The sequence below is a fragment of the Haliaeetus albicilla genome, chromosome 2 (genome assembly GCF_947461875.1).
Source record: "Haliaeetus albicilla chromosome 2, bHalAlb1.1, whole genome shotgun sequence".
Classification (NCBI taxonomy): Eukaryota; Metazoa; Chordata; class Aves; order Accipitriformes; family Accipitridae; genus Haliaeetus; species Haliaeetus albicilla.
In genome coordinates this window covers 1,682,755-1,703,793 of record NC_091484.1, presented here as the reverse complement: position 1 = coordinate 1,703,793, position 21,039 = coordinate 1,682,755, and the positions used below count along the sequence as shown (strand labels likewise).

At 58.4% G+C, this 21,039-nt stretch overlaps 1 protein-coding gene across 7 annotated transcripts; it reads right to left on the bottom strand.

Annotated features, from left to right (window-relative positions):
* Positions 1–1,210: 1,210 nt before the first annotated feature.
* Positions 1,211–20,471, bottom strand: BCL2L1 (BCL2 like 1). 7 transcript variants are annotated; one of them, XM_069801694.1, is made up of 4 exons: positions 19,935–20,123; positions 18,481–19,146; positions 3,569–3,664; positions 1,211–3,090 (listed from the first exon to the last, which is right to left on the bottom strand). In XM_069801694.1, the coding sequence occupies exons 2-4, from the start codon at positions 19,033–19,035 to the stop codon at positions 2,953–2,955; spliced, it is 789 nt and encodes a 262-aa protein (XP_069657795.1). In that variant the 5' UTR covers positions 19,036–19,146; positions 19,935–20,123; the 3' UTR covers positions 1,211–2,952. The 7 variants fall into 7 exon arrangements, with proteins under 7 accessions (XP_069657795.1, XP_069657768.1, XP_069657760.1 ...); XM_069801667.1 differs by lacking the exons at positions 3,569–3,664; positions 19,935–20,123 and adding an exon at positions 20,278–20,471 and having other exon boundaries at positions 18,481–19,141; XM_069801659.1 differs by lacking the exons at positions 3,569–3,664; positions 19,935–20,123 and adding an exon at positions 20,278–20,470.
* Positions 20,472–21,039: the final 568 nt, after the last annotated feature.

Here is a 21,039-nt window from a genome sequence, read left to right as displayed (position 1 = left end):
GCAGGGATTAAAGCTGGGAGCGTGGTTCAGCCTGGTGTGGGGTGTGTTGTCTTGGGGACCCCCCGCAGCCGGGTCCCCCGGGCAGGGTCCCATTCCCAGCTCCGTGCTGGAGCATCGCCAGGTCCCCCCGGCTGTGTGGAGCTCTGGGACGAGGGCCCCCTGCGCCGAGATCCCTGTAGCATCACCGGGGGGGATCGAGGCTGCGTGGGAGGCGTAGCGGGAGCTGGGGACGGGGCTGGTGGCTCTGGGGGACCGAGGGGGTCACCCGCAACCCTCGCGGGTGTGCTGGCCATGCGGTTGCCCTTTGCCCCCCCCCCAGCAGCAGCCGCTGCAGCTCCACGGCAGCTTCCCCCATCGCCCACGGGATGGTGCTCGTGTCCGCGGCCTCCCACCGCGTCCCGCCGGCCCACGGCTCCTCACGGGCCCCGGCCGCTGCCCTCCCACGCTCCGGTCGTCCCCTGCGCACCCCGGAGGGGCGGGTGGGTGGGGTCGTGGGGAAGGTTGAGCCGCAAGCAGGGAGCGTCCCGAACAAGGCCCAGTGTTTTGGGGGTTCAGACTGTGCCGAAATGATCCCCCCCCACCTCGCAAAGGGCAGGTGGTGCTGGAAGGTTTCCCCTTTCCCCAGCTCAGGGGTGGCAGAGCCGGGGGGCGAGAGGCAGCCCCAGGAACATGGCGGGGGGTGTGTGTGTGCTGTAGGACCCAGCGAGGCACCCACCGGGATGTGGGGCTGCAAGCCCCCTGCCCTCCTCACCCCAACATGGCTGTGGATGCTCCCCCTGCCTGGCTCCCCACTGATGCTGAGCCCGCAGTCCCAAAACCAGCTCCCCCCCCATCCCAAGCCCAGCTAAGAGCCTGGCTTGGCCTGTCCTGCCCCCACAGCCCCGTAACGAGGACCCAGGACAAGGATTTGAGCCTGGCCCTGGTGAAAAGTAGAAGGGATGGGCAGGGGTCTGTCCCGATGCTGCCTGTGATGGAGACGGGCAGCACCATGCCCAAGCAGGCAGCACCATGTCACGCCAACCCTGCCCAGCACCATTCCCTTGGGAAAACAGCAAATCCCACACCCCTTGGAGCACCCCAACCCTTCCCTGGCCAGGGAAACGACCTGTTCCCCCTCCATCCATCTGGCTGAAGGCAGCTCCTGCCCAAGGCTGCCCGAATCCCCCCCCAAGCCCCCGGCGTTCGCAAAAACCACAGCACCATCAGCAGCTCCAATGACAAGAGTTTATTAGTGGAATCACCTCCACCTGCAAACCGAAGCGTTCAATGGGCTAATGCTAATCCTTGTGCTCCCCGTGTAGGATCTGCTCTCAGCACCATGGGTGCCGGGAGCGGATCCTACACTGGGAGCGCAAGTCCGTGCTCGGTGGCCAGGTGGGACACCCCCCCCCCCCAAAGCTTCCGGTTCCCCCCTCCCCGCCTCTATCCCACCTTGGCCTTTGCAGGGAGCACGGCCCCACACATAAATACGGACAGACAAGATAACAAAAATAGCATTAAGAGTATTCACAAATGAATTAAAAACTACTCGGATATGTACAGCAGAGCGCGGGCGGTATGTACACAGACAAGCCCGCATGGACAGCTGGGTCTGCCGGTGGTCGTCTCCGAAGGATGAGGGGTTATTTTCGAAGCTAATTTCAGGTCAAAGCCCGGGAGGTTCCCTGCCCTGGCGGCAGCAGGAGCCGCATGGGAAGAGGGGTGGGGGGGAGCCAGGCACCTCTGCCACTGCATGCACCCGTCACAGCCACGCCATGGGGACAGGGATCTGCCTGCGCTATGGGGACTGGCAGCAGCCAGGACAGCACAGGAGAAGCCAGCGGCTCCCACTGTCCCCAAAGAAGCTTTCCGGCGGCGGGGACGGCTCTCAGCCGGTGCCAGCCCTTGCTCCCACCTCCCCTGGGCTCGCTCTGCCACTGGCCCCATGGATCGGCTGCGGTGGGATTGCTCCCAGGGCTCTGCCTTCTCCTGCTGCCACCCCCATGAGGGGCAGGAGCATCGCACCCCCGCCTCGACACCGCTTCCACCCCCCCGGCTCTGTATTCCTGCACTTGCTGGACACTGCAGCCCCAGCTCTCTGCAGAGCCCCTTGTTCCAGGGCAGGGCCGGGGAAAGTGCTCTCCCCCCTCGCCTGCCTTCCTCCTTTGCCAGCGCGGAGGAGCAGGTGTGGGGAGGGATGCACACTGCCCCACAGCAATCTACATTCAGAGGGAGGAGGAGGAAGAGGAGGAGGAACCCTTCAAAGCAGGCACAGCCCTGGGCCTGACACACCACCCTCACCTGAGACCGGCCTCAGCTCCCAGCAGCTGCTGTCCAGGGAGAAAGAGGCTCAGGGACTGATGTGAGGGCAGAGCTCATCACCACACCACCAGCCTCTGCCTCTTCCTCCCGGCTCCCCCCCGACCCCTGCAGGGATGAGCTCTTCCCAGATGAAGCGGGGAAGGCATAGGGATGCTGCAGGGAAGCTCCGTCCCGTTTGGCAGCCTACCTCTTCCCGGGGCCTGAGCGTGATGGAGATGGGGGTACGGAGCCTCGACCCTTGCTCTGGCTGGGGAACCTTATATTAGTGACACATCTACACACACGCACGCACTCACACATGCAAAAATAAGTCTGTTTATTCTCTTCAAAGTGATCTAGAGGACCCTGCAGGGCTGGGACACCTTCTAGCCGGTACTCCTCCCGGCTGCCTGGATCTCCCCAGCGCTGGGAGCTGTTGGCTGAAGTGCTGCATTGGTCTCAGCGCCTTTAAAACACAACGGAACGGTAAATAAGACGGGCTACAATAAAAGGAGCTGGCGGCACGAGGGAGAAAGCTCCGTGGAGTGGGGCGCTCGCCCGGGAGGCGGAGGGGCTGTCCCCCCGCGCCGGTGACGGTGCTCAGGAGCGGAGTGTAGTGGATGTGGCGGTGAAGGCGCAGCCGTCCTGGCGACGGGGGGATTCGGCGGCGGGTCACTTGCGGCTCAGCAGGGATCCCAGCAGAAGCACTCCTGCCACCGTCGCCCCGGTCAGGAGCCATTTGTTGAAGGTCTCCTGGCCCTTCCTCACCTCGGCAGCAGCATCGTTCCCGTAGAGGTCCACAAACCGCTCCTGTGGGAAGAGAGGAGCTGTGAGCAGAGGGGGTAGGAGCGGAGCACAGAGACCATCTCTGCCGCTTTCTAGGGCTCCTTCCTCCTCTGTGGGAAGGGGCAGGAAGGCTGCCGGGCTCCTGCCGGCAGGAAAGCGGTGGTGGGGACAGGGCAGATGACAGATGCCTTGTGCTTCCTTGCTCTGAATCACGCACAGAGGGCGATGGGGAAAGCACAGGACCAGTCATGAGAGAAGTGGATGCCAGAAAGGATTTGCAAGGAGAGTACCACGCGGGAAGGGCAGGAGATGCATCACGTGCTCTAGGCTCTCTAAAATTAGCATCAAAGTGTGATAGAAATCATTGCAGCAGGAAAATGCTGGGCTTTATTCCACGGCCGAGGCCTGGGGGAGCAGCAGCAGGGTTGGTGCCCACGGTTGTGGCAGGAGTCCACAACGCGCATCCCCCCGTTGCTTTTGCATCCAAAGCAGAGCCTCTCACCTTCCTCTCCCCACTGCCGCATCCCAGCAAGACAAGCACTCCCGTGTCCTGGCCATCGCAGGTTACTCTGCAGCACAATCTGGATTTTGTGAACCCCTGTGGCGAAGGCAGACACTCTGGATCGTGAAACTCCGGCCTTTCCCTGGGCTTCGGGAGAGCGGGCCAAGCACGAGGCCTGGCCAGGAATGCAGTCACTCCGGCCCAGCTCGTCCAAGCCGGCTGCCTCCAGTCCTTCACCTCCAGCAACAGCAAGAGCTGGGCAAATTTCAACAGAGCCACTGCATGGTGAACAGCCACAGCCCCTCTCCCTCTGAGGGAGGTGTGTGACAGGGCTGGGGACAGATGGCCATGGCCTGGACTGGGGGAGGTGAAGGGCAGAGAGAAAGAGAGAAGACCACCAGAGCTGAACTGCTCCCGAAAACAGGCTCTCAGAGAGCACATTTGTACCCTGCACCCATGCAACACCCCCATGGTATGACACAACCCCTCCTGCTCTCCTGGGTACCCAGGGACCTTGGACCCCCGTGAGGATAGGTGCTCAGGTCCTCGGGCCACACGCACTGCAGGGAAGGAGGGGCCCATGGGCAGGGTACATGAAGCAGGGAACTTTACGCCCCAGCAGCTCCTAGGTTTATCAGGGCTGAGCAGGAGCACCGGGGCTAGAGGGAGCTGGAGCAGCGAGCTCTGGGCTCAGGGATCGCCAGTAGCTCAGAGCGCCATGCAGCTCGGCATCAGCAGGGCCTTGAGGCTGTTGCACCTCAAGCCTGTCTTCCCAGCAAGGTCCCCTGTTCCCTGATAAGTGAATGCAGTTCCAGTAACCCGGCTGCTCTGGGAAAGCAGAGATAAGCCCGGCTGACGCTGTGCTTGTGTCACGCCTTACCACAGTCTCCCCGGAGGCAGGGGCAGCATCCCTGCCTGCATGGGTCTGGCAGCTCTGCCTGCAAGCTGCCTCCCATGCCTGCCCACAGCCTGTGATGAGCTGCAACCACTGCCACAGGACCTGTGGGGGGTTCGGTGCCCGGATCACGGCTGGGATCGAGATGCTTTTTAGGCAGGTGCCTCTCCATCACTCATGGAAACATGGTGCCAGTCCCCTGGCTCCCCCAAAACAGCCCCAGCATGGTCACAGCTTGCAGGGCATTGCCTCACCTTGCCACAGACACACGAACGAGCTCACACACAGCTTTTCACAGCAAGGTGTGCAATAGACATGCACGCTCGCTCCCAGGGAGCCAGGCTGTGTCCCTCTCCTCAGCCACTGGCCTCCCCCCCAACAGGGGATCAGGTACCTGAACAATCACCCAGGTGAGATGTGCACTTCAGCACCTGCCTCTGCCCCACCAAAGCTCTTCTCTACCTCCTATCGAACACCATCTCCAGCATCTTGTGACTTCCCTGGCTGTGAAGAGGTATCAGCAGCCCCAGGGCCAGGGTGCTGGGACAACAGGGACTTCGCTAACTCACCCTGGGGCACCGCTGCTGCCTCACTCAAAGTCCTCTTCAGGGATGTGACAACCATCCCCGTGACCCCCGCCACTCACACAGAGCAGCAGAAGGCAGCTCGCTTCCCACCGGGCCTGCCAGCTGGCGCAGGCTCCATGGAGGTGTTGTATTGCATCCTGGCCCCGCAGGAACGGGCAGGACAGCAACTCACACACAGGTGCCACCCAGGGAGAAAGGTGAGGGCTGCTGCCTGCTGCTAGCCCCTCTGCCCGGCCACTCGTTCAGGGTGACAGCTGCGGAAACAGCCAGTGATGCGCTGCAGGAGAGGGACGGGAGGAGAGCCCAAACCAAAGGAGGGTATATTTTTAATTACAGCACAGGAAATCCCTCTGCTGATAGGTGGTGATGAGCAGCGGAGCAGTGACAGAGCACGGCAAGCAGCAGCAAACCAAGAGCAGGCTGGCAGGGATAGAGGGCACAGGGGAACCGGGGCTTGTCCGAAAGACACAGGCTTGTCCGAAAACGCCAGCTGTGGAGTGCATCCACCACCCCTACAACATCTGTACCAGGGCCCTGGCCCCCCAAGGGAAGGTCCTTCCCTCAGACACACGTCCCAGCCGAGCACTCACAGCACCCAATGCTGCAGGAGTGCTCAGCAAGAGGAAGGAGGCTGCGCCCTTGTGATGTATTCACCAGAAAAAGCCACGTTGCTCAGAGATTCAGTAAGGCCTGCCCCACTAAGAGCCCCACACATCTCTCGGGCTCCTCCTGACCCATGGGAGGGGACATCCCCACAGTTCCCAGGAAGGCTGCAGAGGTGGAAGGGGCCACGCAGTCACCCAGCCTCTCCGCACGGCTGGCACCAGGAAAGGGCCCCCACAGCCAGGGCAGGGAGCCGGGGAGGGCTGGCAGCCGAGCCCTCTCAAGCTTGGGGAAAGGCAGTTCCAAGAAGCATGTTTTGAAGCCCTTACTTCTAAGAAAAGGAAGTGTTTGCTGAACAAGAGATAAATGGCATATGGTGAACTGAGAGCTATCGGGTGCTACAGACGGAGAAGAGCAAGACAAGAGCCCCACACGGGCAGGGAGGGGACATGAGACCCTCTCCTTCCCCTGGGAATGGAGCAGCAGCTGCAGGCTGCAGATTTGGGAGGAGAGTGCCTTGGCCTTCCTCAGGGAAACCGTTCCCAGGAGCTGTGATAGCTCAGCCCCTGCACAACTGCGATCCCAGATGTGTCCCCTGGGAATGGCAATCCCAGACCAGGGGGAGTGTGAAAACAGGCAGGAGCGTCCTCCCTCCCTATCCAGGGGGTGGGTTGAAGGTTAGGGAAAGGCAGCTTGCTTAGTTCCCACACCGCCCCAGGCCTCGGCCGCTCTGCACCTGAAGCCCAGCACTCCCAGTACCGATTCTAACCTCTCTGGCCTGGTGTTTGGGACCTCAGGCTTGCCCAGACACGTCCAGATATTTCTAGCCTCCCCCAGTCACCTTTATCTGAGAGGAAATATTTGAAATTCCTGAGTCGATCACAAGGACTATGGTAGCAACAGCACGTCAGTGTCTCAACCACCCTCTCCGCGTGCCCTTGGGCCTCTTCCACCCCAGCGAGGACAGGCTGTTCCACCGCCGAACACCCGTCACATCCCCTTCCCCACCCCGGGTGACGGACACATCCGAGAGGAGGATGCTCTGGGGCAGGCGATGAGGAAGCAGCAAGACGTTATGCCTCCACAAAAGGCAATCCCCCAGCTTCACCTCTCCTCCCCCAGCACTGGGGAAGGAGACAACATTTTCTTGCTGGAGCCTAAACCACCACTTGTTGGGGGGACTTCCCTCCAGCTGCATGTGCTGCTTGCAGGAGACAGAGGACCTGGAGATCCAGACTCCACCAGTGTCCACCACCTCACAGAGCAGGGGCAGGGAGGTTCTGCAGTGCCAAGGGCTCTCAGGACACCTGCAGTGCCCCAGACTGCAACCCACTGGTGGGGGGACGCATCAGCCACTTAAACACTGCCTAGTGATGATACATGCCACTGTGGTAGAGAGAAAAGAGGAGCAGGTCTGACCCAAAGTGCTCTGGCTTGGGCGGGACACGCAGATTAATCAGGCACGAGGTCTGGCCGAGACAGCATTCACATCCTGGCCTGGAAACGGGAAGGGGAAGACCCAAAGTTTCAGTCTCTTGCTGGTAGCCACCCCCAGAGGTTCAGCTGGTTTCATTCACCAGCACTGTCCAAAGCAGTTCCCCGAGCCAAGCGGGAGGGAGAACAGTTGCTAGATCCCATTCAGGGCGAGCAGAGCAGAGCAGACCAGGTTCCTCTTCTAAGATAAGCCTCAACACTTGAGCAAAGAGGATTCAGTTAGTGACACTGAACCATGAGGGCAGGTGAAGGAAGCAGATGTGAGCAATGAATCCCCATCTGGTCTCTTGTGAGTCAGGGGTAGAGCAGAAAGGGGAGGGTGGCAGCTGCTGGGGAGGGCAGAGTTTGGGTGCTCAAAGCTTCCCTTGCACAGGGAGGTGAAGGGTATGGAGGTCACTGAGACACTGGCATGAAGCTCTGAAAACCAGCAGAGAAGAGACAGGCTCTATTGGGACTATTCACAGTGAACCACTGGCAGTTAGTCCAACTTTGACACAGAGACTCTGACTCCAGCAGCCACTACAGAGTTTCCCTGCACCCCCGACAGCCAGCCAGCCTGTCTTTGAGCCAGACACCCACAGCAACCAGCTCAGCACATACAAAAGCCTTTCCCACCCAAGGATCTTAATGTGTTTTACCAAAAATTAGTTATCTCTCCAAAACCTCCTGTGGGTTAAGTCAGCATTGTTCTCAGACAGATCAACAGAGGTGCGGAGAGGTTAAGTGCTTTCCCTAGAGTTGCATACAAGCCAGCAGCGTGAGCCACAGCATCTGACTCCCAATCCAGGCATTCTCGTCATGAGGCAATGTTTCACTTGCAAACAAGGCTGTTTCTGTTATACCTTTGCCGTAACTGCAGCTGTATTACTGCTAAGAGGTCTAACACCAGCTGCCGGCCAGGAGTGGAGTCATCTGGATGACCAGACATTTGTTAATAAGATGCTGGGAACAGTTTTGTGCTGAGCAGTGAGAGAAGCATGGAAAAAGAAAGGCAGCAGCTCAGCGCAGACCACAACAAAGCCCTGCATCGACAGCAACCTGCTCCCAGAGCCCCTTCGGGCTGCCAGCTCACCACATGGGACTGGCATATGCGAACCTGGAGGTGAAGCACAGGGGGGGAAAAGGCAGCTGAGATCTTTCAGAAAGAAAACATAAGTATTCCCAAAGGCTGCCACTAGGATCCTGTAAACACAACTCAGTGGGTCCCTATGTGCTATGAAAGTGGAAGAGACATCCTGGAGGTTGTCCCTCCGCCCTGCTCCCCCAGACACCGCATCCATGTGTGGCCCCCACCCCTGTCTGAAGCCCAGGCCCTAAAGGAGGGGTCAGTAACACAGCACTGCCTGCAGTTATTGGGACTGGAGGTCAACATGAGCCCCCGCAACTCGGGCACATCATGCCAAGGAAGCCTGCCATCCAAGGCAGAGGTCCCAGAGCTTCTCCAGATCCCCAGCTTCACCCTGCTCGTCCCCGTCAGCACCCTGGGCAGGCTTGGGATGGGGTGGGGAAGGGGCTCTGGGAACACAGGGAGGGGAAGGGGCTCTGGGGAGAGCATACTCGCAGGTGCAAATGCTCCAGAGACCCAGCTCTAACTGTTATGCAAATGGTGACCTCCAGGGAAGCAGCTGCTGATCTCCATGACAATGGCAGGGAATGCCACCCGCTCCACTGCCTCTCCTGCATCGCCTGCCCTGGGAGCGGGTGCTGGGGTGCTGCCTGCACTGGAGTGCTGCCCCTGCCCAAGCTCCAGGGCTTTGCATTCAGAGAAACCTGCGACTCTGAGGGATGCAGCCATAAATTCAAAAGGGTTTATTAAATAAGCACATCCCTGTCTTGCTCTCCTCTCCTCCCAGCCTGGCCGAGCCGCCAGGCTGCAGCCTGCAGTGGGACCGGCGGGGAGGCTGACCCTGGGGCCTCAGCCCAAAGTCCAACAAACCTGCGGGGCTTCAGCCTAGTGAGGGCCAGAGCCAGCTCTTTTCTAACCAGAAACAAACCCTTGCTAGCACACTCCAGCCCTAATCTTTGCCACGGCAGCCTCCTGTCAAACTGGTTTCATCACCAGCTCCAGGGAACCTGCAATAACCCCACACCATTCAGCACAATTTCAGCATTTTCCAAATACATGAAAGGGGCTACAGTGACAGCTGTAACCCCCATCCCTGCCCCGGGGAGACTGCTGTGCACAGCATGAGATGGAGAGCAGGGAATTGCGCTCTCCATTCCAGAAATCTGCTGAAACATTCATGTGTATTAAAGCCAGAGATGGTGCAAATGACTAATCCATTTGCATCCATCGCTCACCAGTGCTTCTCCCAGAACTAACCAGGCTGAGGGCTCCCAAAGGTGCTGAAGCCCCGGCCGGAGTCAGGCGCACTTGGCAGCGGGACGGCTGGCAGGCGACAAGGCTCCGGTACAAAGGCACAGCGAAGAACACATTGGCTGAGCCGGATCCACTCAAGAGATTAGCACCTGCTGGGAATGGGATTGTTTTCCAAAGGGCATTAAGTGGAATAGTCCGAGGAAAGACGGTCTCTCTGATGCTTCTCCCCACCGGACAGATGGTGTCTGAGCCCCGGCAGGCAGAGCAGCCTGCCTGCCTTTTGTGCGAGGGGCACGCTCGGGGGGCAGGGGAAGACTCCTGCTTTAATTTCACGGTTATCTGCCGCCTGCGGTGCTGGGGAGCCCAAGTGCCACAGCCAGCTCGCTGCACCTGACAAGCACCTCAGCAGGGTCCCCTGCGCCCGGTGAACAAAGCTCAATTTTCACCTTGTCATTGCTTTTCCCAGACGTCACAGCTCCTGTGCAATCGTGCCCTTGTGTAACTGTGGGGAAACCTGTGCCGAGGAGATGTGCCAGGCTCATGTGTGCCTGGCTGCGGAGCCATGTTCCCTCCTATCCAGGGGCTGAGTCATGTGATGCTGACAGCTCTCCCCAGTCCTCAACCACAGCGCGAGCCTTACCCCAAATCTACCCTGCAGGGAACAGCAGCATTACCAGAGCCTGAGGAGTGAGGCTGGGTACAGGGACGGTCCCCAGGGGAGACAGGTCCCGGGGAAGGACCACCCAGTTCTTCTGCCTCGAGCCACTTGTCCTCCAGCATCCTGGAGGAGTGCCGGCCAAGCCTCACCACTTCCCACTTAAGCCCCAGCACTTCATCAGGCTGCTGTAATTCTTACATGCCACTTGAATGAAAAAGGGGAAAGGGTGGAGGTGCAGGAAGAGGAGGAAGATGTGCTCATTCTGTTTTCACTTCCTGTTAGTCCACATGAAATCTCAAATGATTCAGGCCACAAAGTCCCTTTTAGCAAAATCCTTGCTGACTTGAGGGCAGGAAGCAGAGTAGGCAGCTGATGCAGCAAATGCAGGAGAGAGCAATGCAGCACGAGAAGGAGACTTTGTGCTCTGCCCTGGGCTCCTCCATACGTGTTGTTGCATGAAATAATCACTGGCTGGTGCACTGGAAGCTTCTAAATGAGGTCAGTTGCTCTAATAAAAGACATTAGCTCTCTGGCAAGTTTAATACACTGGTGAGCCATACCATTACAGGATGGAAGCACTTGCAACACTGCTATGATGGTTGATTTACAGGTAGCAACACCTCATTTTCTCCATACATAAGTCATATGTCACACAGACACTACCCAGGGCCACATACACACCCAAGTCCCACATCCCAGCCCAAGCCCTGAGCCAGCTCACCACAAGTTACAAACACAGAGTAACGTCACGTACTGCTGCCAGCCGTGCTCCCTGCACAACACTCGTAGCCCTGCCTTCCTCAGCCTCAATGATGGCAAAAACCAGAGATGTGCAAAAGGGACTAGTATCATTTGGAGGACTAATGATGTGATGCAGACAGCTGTCCTGCTCCACCTGAGCATGGCCTTAGCTGCATTCAAACCAAACTTGCTCCATGCCAGCCTAGGCCTCTTCTCCGAGCTTCCCAAACAGCCCTTCACCCTCCAGCAGAGAGAGAGAAAACCCTTCCATGCTCCTTTTGGAAGCAGCCAGCTCCAGCAGCTCCCTCCCCTCAGGCACACAGTCCTACCCCCAACAGGCAGGTAGGTCCCTGCACACCTCCGGACATGAGCAGCTCCTGCTCAAAGCTCTGCCTGCTGCCAAGTTGTCACATTTTGAAGTATTTGATTTCAGTCTTAAGAGCACCTGGCTGGCAGCGGTACAGGCAGGGAGAACCTGCCTGCTCTTTGTTCTTGGCCAGGTGGAGCACAGAGCAGAGGACACCTGCCTTGGTTTCTCCCCCTGAGCTCAGGACTGGGGCTGTGAGTCGGGGAGCTCTGGGTCCATCCTAGGTCAGGAGCAGGGGGCAGAGGGGCTGAGCCCAGCCCCACTCCCACCAGAGGCTCCTCATCCCCAGGGCTCATCTCCCCAAGCAGGATACTGATGCCAGAAGCTAGCTACTAATTGGATCTACTTAAATCAGAAGCAATGTCTGCAGACACAGCTGAAACACAAGCTTGAGCAGGAAGGAGGATAATGCAATAAATTCAAGCAGCTCTCCCCAAGGGAATCACACAGACCCCTGAAAGTTCCCTCTTCGCAGATACAGCCTATTACCCTTCCTTGGGCATGCTGTGTAAATGCAGGGGCAAGCAGTGGTTGAGAGGGTAACCAGCCCAAAGCCTCCTGAAACACCATGCTCACCCAGCTCCCTGCTCCCAGTAGCAGAGGGAAGGCAGACCAGTTACAGCACAATGTTCAAACAGTCCCCGTGGCCACGGGAGCCTCTCTGGTTAATGCTCCGAATCCTGCTCCTCCCTCCCTTGCTACCCCAGAGGCAGGCAGCATCGCTGAGTGCACTGGGTTTCCCATTAAAGAGATCCTGAGAGACAGCACTGGGCTGGTACACGTGAGCACGTGTCCGAGAGAAGACATGGGCAGCTGGAGAGATGCTGGCTGCACGGAGGAGCTGCAGCGGGCGTTCCCGCCTGCAGGCAGTCCTTCCCAGCACTCTTCAGCCCTCGGATTCTTTTTCTTTTTTTGCTAACTAAATTAAACATGAGGATAAAATAAGCAAAATACCTAAAAATAAAAAATAAAATGAGCATTTCTACAGCACAACTAGGTCACAGCTCCCCAGCATGCAAGTCGTGGCAGCCACGGCTCAGCCCCTCGAGCCTCCCGGGTTCAAAACTGACATCTCTCTTAAAAGGCTGCCTCCTGAAACCCACACCTGCTCCCCGGTAAGCCCAGCTGGAGCCATCTGCTAACGGCTCTGCCTCCCGGCAGCCCTCTGCCCCCTTGCTCTGCCGGGCTGTTCTGCTCCTGTGGCAAAGAGTAATCCTTCTCCCCACCTGAATGGGGCGAGGGCCAGCCCATACCCTGAAGCTGCCCTAGTGCACCCACAGCCAAGCCCTCGCATTCCCCTCCACAGGCACACCACAGGGAAAGCTATCGGATGCCTCAAGAAAGCACTCCCCCAGCTTAAGCCCTTGGCATCCCAAGGACTATTAGGAGCGGAACTTCAGAGAGATCTTGAACCAAACACCCCTCCGCACATCCTTCCAGGTGGGGAATAGGGAGGAGGAACTGTCTCTCTGTCCAAGGCCAGGGCAGCAAAACAAGGAGCGCCCTGGAACCGAGGGACACTGCTTTCCTTTCATGCCTCCATTATCTTCGTTAATCTTTAGTTGCTCAGAACAATAGCGTTTAAGGGTAACATCCCTCTCGGGAGGGTGGAGGAGGAGAGTGTCGTTGCTTTCCTGCCACGCAAAGGCAGAGCCACTCAGCAGAGCATACCTTCATGCTGAATCAGCCAGCAGGTAGGTCAAAATCCCGACTGCTATTGGGGTCACCAGAGGGTAGAGAGCAGCTGCCCCCAGCCCCTTTCTGCTCCCAAGGCAGAAGCCACCATTAATCCCTTGCCTCTCGGTTCAGCAGGTCTACAACACTTCTACAACTGATATCCATCCCTTCCCTTCCCCCAGCTCCTCCTGGGAATACTCCAGCTTTACAGCTAGTAGGGAAAGAGCTGCTAGAGAAATACTCCTTGTAACATCAAGATGGGACTGTGCGTACAGCAGTCAGCAGCTTGGTAAAAATCAAAGGAGAGAAGCTTAAGCAAAGGCCTCAAAGCATTGCACCACCATTCAGCCTGTACCCGCTGTGGGCCGCAGGCATATTGCCGCTCCCGGGGGTAAACCACGTACACAAACAGTACAGGATCTCCACAGAAATCAGGTGCAACACCCCAGACATGTATAGAAAGCTGCAGCTTCCACAGGGGAAAAGAGCACGTTGCTCCCTCCCACCCCTTTTGCTGCGGTGGGACACCCCATTGCTGCCGAAATGGGGAGAGATCCCGGGCAGCGCTCAGGGTGACCCAGCTCCAGTTTCAGAGAGGAGCAGGATGATCAGGAAGACTGACATTACTGAGAGCAGCTGTGAACACAGAGCAGCAAGAAACAGTTTGCTAATTATTTCACAGGTCTTTTTTTAAAATGACACTCCGTTCTTCGGATTAAAGAACCTCAGAGTGCTTTACAAATCTGAGTTCCCAGTGGCTCCCTTGGGAAGGAAGGAAATGCTATCCCTTTTGCTGAAAGATCAGGGAGTTAAGTGGGCTGCTCTGAGCCACCGCCAGAGATGGGCAGGAGCTTTGCCTTCCAGGCGCCTGCTCTAATCACAGATCTAAGGAACATAATCAAACTGTACCGCACACCAAGAGGCAGCAAGGAAAACAGGCAGGGCCCCAAAGAAGGAGAACCGAGTAAACGGGGCGAAGAGCAAAGCTCTGAAAACTCGCATCTGCATGGTTCTTGGTCTAGCGGCAGGAATGCTGCGGGCCGGGCAGGAAACTGCAGTGGAAGTCATTCCAATGGCATTTCCTGGACAGCACTGCAGAAAAGCCTCCCAGGTCGCAGGCAGGCAAGAAGCTGCCAGGGATCTGCACGCTGAGCCCAGATCTCCAGCCGCCAGTGAGGATACAACTACCTGGGACGGCTGTGCCAGGCAGGACAGCCTGAGCCAAGACCCTGCCGGCAGTGACCGTCAGGCAGGCAGTTCCACAGCCAGAGGAACACCTAGTACTGCAAAGGGACCCGAGGGGACTCAGCTGGCAGGAGGAGAGTATTTTTTTCATCCCAAGCAGGTGATGACAATGGGGGCACCGTCTCAGCTGCAAGGAATCCAGACTGTAAAATAATTACAGAGGACAAAGTGGAAAGCGATAGCCCAGCTAAGCTTTGCAGACCACTGGCTGGGATTCATCTCTAAGACAGCAAAGCACAGCCTTGGCTATCCACAGTCACTTCCTACAGCCAGCTCTGCTGCGTGTTGGCCAGCAAGTGAAACTGATGGCTGCAATCTTCAACAGGATTAGCCGCGCCAGGGCATCCCCGAAACCCAATGTGTTAACACTCAAAACAACGAAGCTTTGGCAAACAGCGCTCACCCCAGAGGGAGCTGCGTTCCCCGTATGGTACAATGCGCAGCCGTGCCTCTTCCACGCGTGCCGTGCACATCTAGCACGGCGCTCCTCTCCGAGTCTCAGGGCACAACAGCAGCAGAATTCAAACTTGCACTTATCTCACACTGCCCCAAAAGCTCGGATTGAGAAGGCATCAGGATCCTGTAGCAACCAGGATCAGCTAGATAACGTGGTGGTTGCAGGGAAGGCTTGTGTGGGATACCTGGGCAATGGAACAAGGCCAAAAAGCATTTCTGAAGGGCTGAGAATCAAAGTCTAGCTCTCAACCTGAAACCATTGAGAAGGTTGGAGCAAGAGCACAGGATGAAATCCCAGCTGTGCTCTGTCATATGACACAGGCTGAGTCATTTCCTATCATTCAAGAAAAAATTAAAAAGATAGCAAATGAGCTTGCTATATTGACATCTTCTAAGGGATTTCCCCAGACAGAACCACAAGCTTCCAGTCCACCGCAGAGCAACACAACATGTATGTCCCAGCACACCGAGCCCTGCATGGCCAGGGCCGGCTGAGAGCCTGGGGCGCACAGAGCCAACACGGGAAGTAGTCCTTCCTCCTTCAGCCTAGCCCACCTTGTCGGGATTCAGATGTCACAGACTGGTGACAAAGATGCCGTTTGCTTTCAGTCCTGGCCTGACACAGCCCCTTCATGCTGGTCCCCACCATACACCCTGCAAACAGGAAACCTCTTGCCTCTATGTCCACAGATGTACCTCCACATCCCCACAGAACACCCTCTTTAAATCCCACTCTGAGTATATATTTAGCCTCGAAGGAAAACCTGTCATCCACTGGAGGCTCACAGCCAGGCAGGAACTACCGCTCACTTTCCTTTCTCAAACAGATTAAGCATGGTCAGTACACCTCTGCCTGCCAGGCTCTCTCCTGCTCACCCTGTGCTTCCCCCTCCTGCATTGCCACTCACCAATTTCTCCCGCAAGGACTCCCGATCTCCACTGGGATCACTGTTTGAACTTCACAGCTAGTGGAATCTGGTCCTGGCCAAAGCAACTGCCCCAGGAAAGCCTCCTCCTTGGTTCTGATGGCTCACCAAGGCAGCAGCTCTCTTCTGGCTGGTTATTAAATGCCCCCCTTGGGTTCTTCTTGTTTGTTTGTTTTCTCACTGCCAGATTGCGAAGGGGAGGGCAAACCAAGGCAAGGCCAAGTAAACCTGACAAAATACACCCAAGTTACCACTATGTAGCAAGATTTACCATTTCCCCCTTGCCTCAAAGAATGCTTTCTCAAGAAAACTGCTACAGCCCAGCACACAGCAGCCTTAACAGGCACCTCCAAAGGCAACCTGCACCCCGTGGCCATCCTACGCTTATCTTTGTTCCACTGGTGGGGAATGAAACAGAGCTTCCTACACAACCAGGCTGTGTGTGACACTTGTGATGGAGCCACGCTCCTTCCCTCTTTCAGAGGGGCTTTCCAGGAAGAGAAGTACTGCAGTGCTCCAAAACACAAACCACCTGGTCCTTGCCAAGCAGGCCTGCCAGAACTTGCATCCCTCTCACCAGGATCTGCCTGCTGCACCTCTCAGGAGAGCTTTGTTTGCATGGGACAGGCTCTAACAGCTCAGATGCACCAAACAGGCTCCCTGTGCAAACAGGACGGCAGGAGAGGGACCGCTCTGTCACAGCAAGTGCAGGGTGGCACTCTCTTCGTGCAGAGAGAGCTGGCAGCAGGCCAACAGTTTTCTCCCTGCTGCTGGAGCTGCATGAGAGCAAAGCAGAGCATCCCCACGCGCACCCCATGCATGAAGCACTCAGGAGCTCTTATGGCCCCTGTGCTGCCGCTGCACCGTGTGATCCCTTTGCATGGAGCGGCACAGCTGCCCCCCCACCAGAAGGGACACAGTGAAACCTGAGTGCGGAGGAAAGCTACAGCTGAGACATCAAACAAGCACCGGGTTGGGGGTTGCAACAGGCTGGCAGCAGCCACACTGCCCAGCCCTTTTTTTGGAGGCTGGTGGGGTGGACCCCCCCACTATGGCCTTTACCACCCTGCCCCACTCCCCTTCAGCTACCGGCACAGCCCAGGCAGCAGCACAGCCTAAGCAGTGAAGTTAGAAGCCCCGTTCAAGGTTAAAAGAAGAGAGCAAGGCTGTTCCCCTGGGTGGGAAACACAGCTAATGGCGATCTCCAAAGGAAAAGCTGGTGGGCGGGTCAGATAGAGAGGAGTCCTGGGCCTTCCACAATCTGTTGAACAAATATTTGCTCCAAACAATTAATTTAGAGAGAGACACAAAAAAATTGAGGAGTCTGAATCGTGATGGTTGGGGGTGGGGAACAGAAGGAGGAGGTATTTCATTCCCCGCAAGCAGGGACCAGTGATTTTCCACCAGTGATTTAATCTAAATCCCCCAGAGAGTTCATTTACAAAAAATCAGATTGCATTATCGCCTAGGTCTCCAGGATACAGCCCAATCCGTCACTAACAGCAACAGCCACACTAGCTTGGAAACCTCAATTTGATCACTCAATTCCAAGACTAATCTGTGGCTTTAAAAGCCAAAGTCAGAGGGGAGGGGGAAGGAACTCAGCATTTGGCCAGGGTTATCTGCAGGATGAGAGAGCTAATGGGCCAGATACAGCCTGATGAAATGGCCAGCAGATCCCGGGTTATTAACCGAAACCAAGCTCCTCTGCCTGAGCAACCCCGCCCAGGCAGTGCCCCAGGGCGGCCACATTCCTGGAATTCCTGCACCCTGGGTGAACCCAATCCCTCTCCCTGAGTGTACAAGTTCCCCCCTCTTCTCCAGGATCCCCAGCATTGCCAGTGAGGCGAGGAGCTGGGGAGCTCCATGGAGCTCCTGTGCCTCTCCTCTGTCAGGAGGGTGCAGAGCATAGCACTGGGCTCAAAGGTTCCTGCACCCTCCTCAAGATAGAGGGGCCTGCTGATGGACTATGAGATGAACAGGGCTGAAAGGCTTTAGCTCACCAGCATGCCAAGGAGGCAATTCCCCACTGTTTAGATGCTAACGACTGACAGCATGAACTCTTTCCAGTGGACACCAGTAAAGGTTACACCAGCAGGGAATCACTAAGATGCAGAGGCAAAAAGAAAACTCAGACATCTGTAGGTCATATACCTCCCACTGGCAGTCCCAGGCAGCACCGCACAGCTGGACCCGGCATCTCAAGAATGTTTCCTGAAGAAACGCTTATTCATGTTAATACCTCACCACTGAAAGCTCACAGGGTTTTTTGCTGGGGCAGCTGGAAGCATTGCTCCCTGCCAAGCAAGAAGCAGCTGCAGGTTTAGCAGTTCCCCAGCACAGAGGTTGCCCCAACCTCAGCCCTGGCTCCCACTGCACCAGCTCAGACAGGCCCAGCAGCCCGCCCACCCACCCACCCACCTGGATCTGCTGCAGGATTCGCTTCACCGTGACCACGGCAGAAGGCAAAGTCCTGTCTCCAGAATGAAGAAGTAGCTATTACCCTAGCAGACCGCAGGCTGGCCCACCGGAGCACTGCACGCTTGGAGAGGAGGAAGCTCCACTCCCTGCTGTTAAATGACACCAGGGACATGCCTGAAAGCAAGGGCTCCTGTTTGAAGATCAAGCTTGGATGACATTAGATTTCCAAAGGCTCTTGGAAAACACGTCTTTTATGTAACATCCAGGGAAAAGAAGAAACAAGGATAGAGAAGGACTTGTCTGAGCATAAACCGTGTCATCGCAATGGACTGACCCTCTTGGGGCAGAGCGTTAAGAGCACAGAGGGAAAGGCCACATGCCCCTTTATCTCCCTACAAGGTCTAGGACATGCGCTAGCATAAACATTGCAGGGAGCTGCGCTCCGGTATGACCGGCACTACTGCCGGCCTGCAGCAAGGGAGGACGCAGGCAGCCATCCCCACCGGGGAGAGGAGTTCTTACCCATCCGCCATTCTCCTGGATCCAGGGATCTAGGTGGTCGGTCAAGTACGTGGTCATCCAAGATACAACGCGTCCCACCAATACCCGCATCTCCTTGTCAACGCTCTCGACACACAAGGCTCCTCCGAAGGAGAAGAAAGCCACGATGCGACCCCAGTTCACTCCATCACGGAAGAGTTCATTCACTACCTGCTCAAAGCTCTGATACGCCGTGCCAGGGGTGATGTGGAGCTGGGAAGTGAGGTCGCTGAAAGCCCGCCGGTACCTCAACTCAAACTCATCCCCTGCCTCTCTCAACGCCTGCCTCACATCAGCTGTTTGAACGATTTCATGGACTTCGAGGCTGCTCCGGTGCATGGCGGCTCCGTTCACTACGTGGCTGGCGGGCGGGTGCCAGGAGGGGCTCCCGTTGAGGACGCCGTCCATCTCGGCCTCCTCTGCTGCAAAGTCAGTCCTGTTCTCATCCTCCTCCTCCAGCTGACTCCAGCTGTATCCCTTCTGTGAGAGCTTGTAGGAAACAAAGTCAATCACTAACTCCCGATTACTGCTGGACATTTTCACACCTGGGACACCCTCAATGAGTCCATGGTCTGGAGCACAAGCAGATCAGCACTTAGCAGGTCCCGACTCCACTCTTCTTCTTCACAACCGATGGAAACATCTGACCTTTGCACAGACAAACAGCAGAGAAGGAGAAAGGCAAAGAAACAGTTAACGCTACAGCTTTTAGATGCATCCATGCCATTAACGCTGATAGCTTATCATTAGACTGAGATCATCCTGCAGCTTTATGCCGAGACTCAGGGCCACCGGATTGAAGCCGCATAGAGAACCGACTACAACACCCCCCCCGCCTCCCGGAAAGCCAACCTCGAGCCCCAGAGGACTCCCAGGCTCGCTTCCAGCAGCCCCCGGCCCCCAGCCCCGGGGTCTCACCGGGTGCAGGCACCGCCTGGCAGGCCGGCTACGGGCCGGGCCCAGGGCGGAGACGGCTCTCGCTCTGCTGGAGCTGCGGGCCGGACCGGCCGCGCTCCGCCAGTCCCGGAGTGCCGCGGAGGTGGAGGCAGCACCGCCCCGGCCCCGCCCGTTAAAGGGCCCGGCTCCCCCCGCCCACCTCCGCCGGCGTTACCCAACGGCTGCCGGCGGAAGCGGGCAGGCTGCGTTGCCCAAGGGTTACGGCAGCCTCGTACGGGGCCCGGTTTGACGGTAACCGCGGCGCAGCCCTCCCCTCCCCTTTCCCCGGGGGCTGGCTCGGCCGGGCGCGCCGCTGTGCACAGCCCCGCCGCGGGCGGCAGCCCCCGCCCCCGCCCTCCCGAAGCCCCTCGCTCCCCGCAGGCGGAGGGGAGCCGAGGGGATAAACGGCTAAAAAGCGGCGAGTCCTCGCCACCAGGGCTGGGCTCGTAGGGCACGGCCTGCCCCGGGGCTGCTGCCGCCGCCCGGCCCTGCGTTCTTACGGGAGCGATTCCGGTCAGTCGTTGCGGTGAGCAACGCGCTGCTGCCGCCGGGGCCGGTGGGACGCCGGGGCCGCGGCAGGCGGGAGGGCCGCAGGGGGCGGCCTGCCCCCCGGCCACCGTACCGCCCCTCGCGGCCGCCGTACCCGCGCGGGGCGGGGCGGCGAGCACGGGGCCCGCGCACGAGGGCCGACACGGAGCCCGCGAGGACGGCGCCCACGCCGCCCTCCCCTCACTCGCCAGCCAATCACCCGCCGGAAGAGCTCTGCGGGGCGGGGCCCGGAAGCGAGCTCTCCCATTGGCTGAGCCGCGCGTCGCTCACGGCCTGCCCCACTCCGCCCCTCACCTCAGCGGCCGGTGGAGGGTCCGGGTCCTTCCCGCCCCTGCCCCGCGGGCCCGGCTGGCAGCGACGCCGGGGGTCGCCGGGAGCCCCGCCGGGCCTCGGCCCGCTCAGCAGTCCCCGGGCTCCTTCCTCATCGCCCGCTAAGCCGCCGCCGCGCTCCTGGGCCGCGCCGGGGGGGTGCGGTAGGGTGGGAGGGGGCAAGAGAGAGGCGGTGCGCATGCGCACGGCGCCGCGAGGCTGGGCGGGGAGCTGCGCGCATGCGCGGGGCGGGAGCGTCGGTTAGACGGAGAGGGAAAGGAGGGGAGCCTGCGCGGAGGGGGCGGGTGCTAGTGCGCAGGCGCGGAGTTGCCGGGCGGAGGGCGGGGTTTTGGCGCCCCCTCTCGGCCACGCCGGGCCCCGTGGGCAGCCCAGGCCGCGGCGGCGCCGGTGCCACGGGAGCTCCGGTCGCTGCCGCGCCGCGTGGGGACCGTACGGGACGGCAGAGCCTGCTGCTGCGGCCGCCTGTCCCCTTACAGCGCTTCGGGCTTCACGTGTGATTTTTGTCTTTTTTTTTTTTTTTTTTTTTTTTTGCTGTCTCCACAGTGTTCCGGGAGGCTGCGGGGAGCGGGGGGGTGGTAAGGCTGACGCGGGCAGAGTGCCGAGGCGGCGGAAGGCAGGCTGCGGCAGCCGGGGTCGGCCCCTCTCGTCGGCAGGGTCCTCCCTTGTTAGCAGAGCCTGCTGTCCGGCCCTACTCCGGGGAGTTTTATGCAGGATTTGGGGTAGGTA

Excerpts from the sequence above, each read along its gene's own strand:
- BCL2L1 (XM_069801694.1), bottom strand. The coding sequence starts at position 19,035 with ATGTCCAGCAGTAATCGGGAGTTAGTGATTGACTTTGTTTCCTACAAG. Across the intron at positions 3,665-18,480 it reads TCCAGGAGAATGGCGGATGG|GGGTTCACAAAATCCAGATT; the intron begins GTAAGAACTCCT and ends CCTTCGCCACAG. Across the intron at positions 3,091-3,568 it reads GCGGCAGTGGGGAGAGGAAG|GAGCGGTTTGTGGACCTCTA; the intron begins GTGAGAGGCTCT and ends CTCTTCCCACAG.